Consider the following 6,000-nt stretch of genomic DNA (forward strand, 5'->3'; position numbering starts at 1 on the left):
TATTAATCTAAGTTATTAATACATTGGTTGTTAACAAACTCTTGATGCTTTTGCTCCTAAAACAGTGACAGTGAAACCTGGTTTAGCTCTTGATACATCCAAAGTAGGATGAGTTACCGATGCAACACCTGAAATACGATGCATCTGTAGCATTTTCTCTTATTGTAAATTAATGATTTTTCTGTCTGAACAAAACATTTATTGTGACTATATGACCTCCTCGTAACGCTAACTTAGTAATATAGCACCGTAAAAAAAAGACTTTTGCGACAGCAGGTGTGGTAAAAACATTCCCGCTTGTGTCCAAAGTGGCCGCTAGAATCCACACCAACTGAAAGTTACACATGGCTATTTTAAATCATTATTTTGAGAATAAAGTCAGAATTTATTAACAAGAAATCAGATAAGTGTCTTATCTTAATGTAGCATTAAGAGTTCTCTTCATTGGATCGCAAGTGGAAAAAAAAGGAAATGTTCACAGCAGGCAGCCTCACGGTGTTTGAGTATTTATTCAAAGGTTGTAGAGAGAATTCATATGTCACATGTTGGCCATGTACAAATGAAAAGTGAGAGTGAAGAAAAATGAGGAGCCGAAGAGGATCTCGCTCCACACCATCATACACAGTATAAACACACACACACACAAGCAAATACATCACGTTTGATCATTCATTTCACTGTAACTTACTTCATTTTAAATAATTAAGTGCTATTTCAGAACTCTTTTAGAGTGATGCGGAGGGGCCTGTTGTCAGCCAAAGTGGCGCTTTTCCTTCACTACCACATTTTGTATCAAAAGCTTTAACTGAGCAAATTCTGTCAAAGTACAACAGAGTAACGGGGGCACTGTTATGGGTTTGTTCAATAAAAATCACAATCTGGGCATGGTTTAGTTGGGCTCACATTCCAATACATATTGCATTGTACTATTCTTCCAACATGTTGCCTTTTCCCTCGAAATAGTAAGACGGTTTTAATATTTGTGTTATAAATGTCAACTTTATTCTGACATTCCGACTATTTCTTCTCTTCTAATGTATGTTCTCAAAATACAACTTTTTTTTTTTTTCACAATACTTTTTCTTCAATTTATTTTTACCTTTTCCGGCAATACTTTTTTTCTTTTTTTTTTCTCAGTCTCTAATGAAGTGTTTTGTGTGTGTTTGTTTTAATAGTAGCCCTTACACTCTGGTGTATTTACAGCATCACCTATACACCCAAAGGATCTTCAGATGTCTCAGCCTCCTTAAAGACTACTGATGAAATGTTTGTTGATGAAAACAGAATCCCTGAGTTACATTATCCAGGTGAAAACGTGACATTTCAGACTTTTTTCTTTTTACTTTCTCTAGCCTCTGTTATTCTTTAGTCCGTTATTCTTCAACTTCTTCTGTTGCATACATTTTGTACAGTGGATGAAAAAAAATCAAGCGACACCAAAGCTGGCGCAAACTTTTCAAACTGAAAGTCCATGGAGCCGTTCTCCAGCCGTTAAACGACATAGTCATTGTTGAAATCCTGAATGAAGTAGAAAATCTGGACAGAATTACAAACACGCTTTGTAGAAACCAGGGTGCATAAAAGTGCTTGTATAAAGGAAAAAATACTTCTATTTTTTTCTACATATATTTACATATTCTTTTTTTTCTCTGTGCAGTTGTAGTTAAGATGCATTGTGGGTGATGGAAAGGATGCAGGCCGATGCAGCAACGACTCAGACTGATAGAGAGATAACATATCTCATTATAATGGATGAGAGAGAGGAGGACGTCCTTCTCCTCCACTGTAAACAAGGGATTAAATAGACTTGAGAAATCACTGTGTGCACGCTGGCATTCATTGTCTTCAGCAATAACATCAAACACAGTCTCATTCGACCGGCCGTACAGAAGGAAAGCTGGGCTTTAGTACATTTTTGGGGACAAAGTGCTGGTTTGTCTTCAGACACATTATCGTAAAACTAATTCATCATGGCCTCACCGAAGACTGTTTCTAACTTCCTGAGAGCGTAAGACTCAGGCCACGACTAGAAACAAGTGCTGAGCCCCCCTGCTGCCTCCCCACCCCACCCCTGGGCCCCCTCCTGGACCTGAAAGATAACAGGTAGACATACCATGACTACAAATATGCCAATTTGGAGTTAAAATATAAATAAATATCCAGACACTCATGCAAGAGATATGAAGCCCCGATAACAATATTAGTGGCTGACTAAATTCATTTTGCTATAATTGGTCCATGGCACACATAAGAATGTTACAGTTCACCACGGTTTCCCTCGTCACAAAAGCACCGTACCTACTTGCTAATGGATTGATTGGTTGGTGACGTAGTTGCTACCTGCAGGGCTAGTGGGTAGGGCTGGGTAACCAAATCGATACTTTTTAGGCACCGACCGAAATGCCTCCATAGTATCTTGTATGGAAAAATGCCTCGTCATTCGATACCAAATTTCAATACCTAAGGAGCAAATCTCTTCAGCGTCAGTGAGCCAATGAGCAAGTAGTATGCCTCTACCAAGGTCTAATGATATCTGTAATTGGCTGTCTAACGTTACACGTCGTAGAAGCACGCAGGGAAAACTCTACGTTTCACATAGACGTAGTAGGAACTGAAAAATAAATAAAAAAAAATTTTTTTAATGTGTAATGTAATTAGTTTTTGTTAAAAGGGATTTTAGGAAATCCAAATTGAAGTCACAGTATTGGTATTGGCACCAGTATTGAATTTCTCTGAATGAAACCAAGCCCTACTAGTGGACGAGCTAACATGCTAGCTAGCCGTGAACATGCTAACTTTAGCCAGCCACAATAGATAGCTCCAAGATTTCCCAAACGCTGGTCTGATCTGATCTGACCCTCGCCTGAGAACCTCGTGTGATGTCAGTGTCGCAGAAGTCAACTCTTTTCAGACTCAAGACGCCAACCTGCCGTCGGTAGTCTGCCAGGGAACATTTCTTGTGCAAATTACTGACTTAGTTCACTAAACACTCAGTCTGATGAATGGAGCCCTGGGTAACTAATATTTAGCCCTATGTTATTCTGCCTTGGCTTGGACAATTATTAAGCTGTACTGGAAACTACTGAAACCCTTTACAGCATTTTAGGTACACATTTAGCTACCTAGCAGGAAGGTCAGGAATGTTTTAATGTTGTAAATATTATGTTGTCATCATTTATTATTATAAATAATTTCCTAAATCTCACGAGGTCCTCAGATAACACCAGTCCTTTTCAGATAAGGCTTTAGTTTAAATGAGCTGGGCTGGATATTCATTTTTTAGGCCATGACATTTGTAGGTGGTTACATATTCATTGTGACATTTCCTCTGTGGCAGTGCCTACCCTCCGCTTTAGCCATTGCATATTCTCAGATTCAGATTTTTTTTAAAGTGCTCATATTATGCTTTTTGTCTTTTCCGTTCCAGCCTTTACTTCCAAGACAAACATGCACTTTGTAACACGCGTTATAATGCACGCCTAGCGTAGCACACCCTCATACTCTGCTTCTGACTGGCTAGTAGTCCTTACCTTAGCTACTGAGCATGTGCGACTCCAAACAAAGATGGTACAGAAGTGAGATGCCTCACTCTGTAGTTAAAACAGAGAGCTCAACACACAGGGTAAAAAGAGGAGCTGCAGCAATGTGCAATACAACAAAAATATGGTGTTTTTTGAAAATTCGACCACTCTGGTACAACCGTCTAAATACAATTATGAACCTAAAAATGAGCATAACATGAGCACTTAAAAAAGGAGATTCTAGTATTTGTCAGCCTGGGTATTATTCTCAGACTTTTCATGATACCATTTCACTCAGCACCTGCAATGAAGATATTTGGGAAATTTGGAACAAAGTTACAGGGCTGAGAACAAGGCCCTGTTTGACATACTTTTTAAGAAAGACGGTAGGAAGGCTGTTTCTGAACAGGGGCCGCGTGAGGATCATCGGACGGAAGCCCTTTCTACGTGCCAAAGTGTGCTAGAGTGGGAGCCGGATCGGTGTGTCCGTGGTCCTGGCCGGAGAAGCAGTCGTCGGAGTGGATGAAGTGCATGGCGGCCTGGTTGTAGCTCAGCAGAGCCTGCTGCTTCTCCTCGGGGCCGTAGTCCAGAGAGTGGGGGTGCACCTGCTGGATGTGCCTCTTGATGGTGCTGACCTTCAGCGTGGCCAGAGTGGCTCCGCACACCATGCAGATGAGCCCGTGTCTGCGGCAGTCGTAATCCATCAGGTACTCCATGCGCCAGCGCGCCTGGTAGTTCCTCCGCTGGTCCTTCCCGGGGTAATGGCTGTGTCGAGAGGGCGTGGCCGCGGCACCGTCGTCCCTCGCTCGGCCCTTCCCTCCGCTCACGCCCTCCTCCTTCTTCACCATTTTGCTGCGCGTTCTGACATCATGGGAGGTGTCCTCGTTGCTCTCTCCTGTGGTGTTGAGGACATCGGCTTCACTCGGGTTGATTTCTGCTAAAAAAGCAAGGAGGGTGCTGCAGTAGTTAAACTAAATTAAACCACCTCACTATGACACCCTGAGCCAAGATCTACTGACAAACAAAGCTGCATTTCTCGCATCAAAATGTGCTCATATTTTTGTACCTTAAAGTTGCAATATGTCAAGATTTGTATTTGCTTTGTGTCGCACAGGTTAACTCTTAATTTTGTTAAATCTGTTTTCAGTTTCTAGGCACCAAAAGCATGGAACCACCATCTATATTCACTTAAAGCTTTAGTGCATAACCTTTTGATATTAATGAACGTCTGTTACATTCAAGTCATTGCCAAATGAGTTGCTACAAAGCTAATTAAGACTATCAGCTCCACACAACTCTCTCTGTATTTCTCAGCACGGCTGTGTTTGGAAGATTGGTGGAATCTGACAACTTTCACACAAAGAAACTCAAGTGAAGATAATTGTTTAATAAAATACTATACAAGAGAAAATAAGAATGAAGCCCTGTCTCTAGTGTAAGCCTGTTTTCGACCAAAGGCCTCTATCTGCAGAGTACCTTAATAAAAACCACTATTTAAGAATTTACAGTAGTAAGTAACAGTGGCTAAAAGCATCTCACCGTCTTGAATGTGCGTGCCTTCACTAGAATAATCTTTGGTCCAGGCGGCGGCCATGGCTTCCCGCTCTTGCCGGCTCAGGGTGGTGGTCTCGGGGTGACATTCCTGGATGTGGCGGCGGAAGCTGCTGACTTTGATTTGGTGCAGGACCTGAGAACACACCATGCAGTACGTGCCCTGGCCCTGAGGCCCGTAGGCCACCAGGTAGTCGAGGCGGAGCCGCCAGGGGTCGCCCCCGCGCAGCCGCCTCTTCCTGGACTGGCGGAGGGGCGGGGGTCCCTGTTGCGCCGCTCCGACACCTCCATCCTCAGCGATGAGACAAGGGTCCTGAGTTAAAGTGCCGTCACCCTCTGGGTACAAGTCACTGTTGATCTGGATGGCCTCCACTTCCTGAGCAAAGAGGTCTGCCCCGCCTTCTTTGGTGTTGGGCTCTGATTTGATTGAGTTCTCTAACTCTTCTGTTACGGGGCAGAGAAGCATACGACACATAACATACAACAGATTAGAAGATTTACATGGATTACTTCTTCAGCTTTTAACAACTACAGCTCCCATCTGGGTTTGGCACTGTGTGTTGAGGTCCATGGGAACTGTTGTTGAATTATAAAATGATAAAACTAAGTACCGTATTGGTCCGAATATGAGACAACCCCCTGCTTTTCAAGACTCATATTTGGAAAAATACTAAAACTAATTTTATTTGAAAAACACATTGAATAAAACAAGGTGTGCTGTTGCTTTTAACATCATTATTTCCAACAACGGCAAAGAGGAAGGAACAGTTATGGTTCAAGTCTTTTGAAACATGATATTTCTGTTAGTTTTCCATCTTGAATCTCTCGCTCTAGCGTTGTTTTCTTTCCATCCCATTTTTAGATGGTGTTACATCTCCATGACAACGCCTCGTTGCACTTCCGTTCTACTTCCAAGGTGGGGGGGGGG

General features: G+C 42.3%; 1 protein-coding gene across 2 annotated transcripts in view; it reads right to left on the reverse strand.

Moving 5' to 3' along the window:
- Window positions 1-3,275: 3,275 nt before the first annotated feature.
- si:dkey-106g10.7 (uncharacterized protein C11orf95 homolog) overlaps window positions 3,276-6,000 on the reverse strand; it is an 8,010-nt gene continuing 5,285 nt past the window's right edge. The window contains exons 4-5 of one of the 2 annotated variants that reach the window (XM_034856746.1): window positions 5,061-5,516; window positions 3,276-4,458 (exon numbers count right to left, since the gene is read on the reverse strand). In XM_034856746.1, the coding sequence (XP_034712637.1) occupies window positions 3,965-4,458; window positions 5,061-5,516 (950 nt within the window). In that variant the 3' untranslated portion in view covers window positions 3,276-3,964. The remainder of the gene's footprint in view (window positions 4,459-5,060; window positions 5,517-6,000) is intronic. The other variant, XM_034856747.1, reaches the window with a different exon arrangement.

The sequence above is a fragment of the Etheostoma cragini genome, chromosome 19, assembly GCF_013103735.1.
Source record: "Etheostoma cragini isolate CJK2018 chromosome 19, CSU_Ecrag_1.0, whole genome shotgun sequence".
Lineage (NCBI taxonomy): Eukaryota > Metazoa > Chordata > Actinopteri > Perciformes > Percidae > Etheostoma > Etheostoma cragini.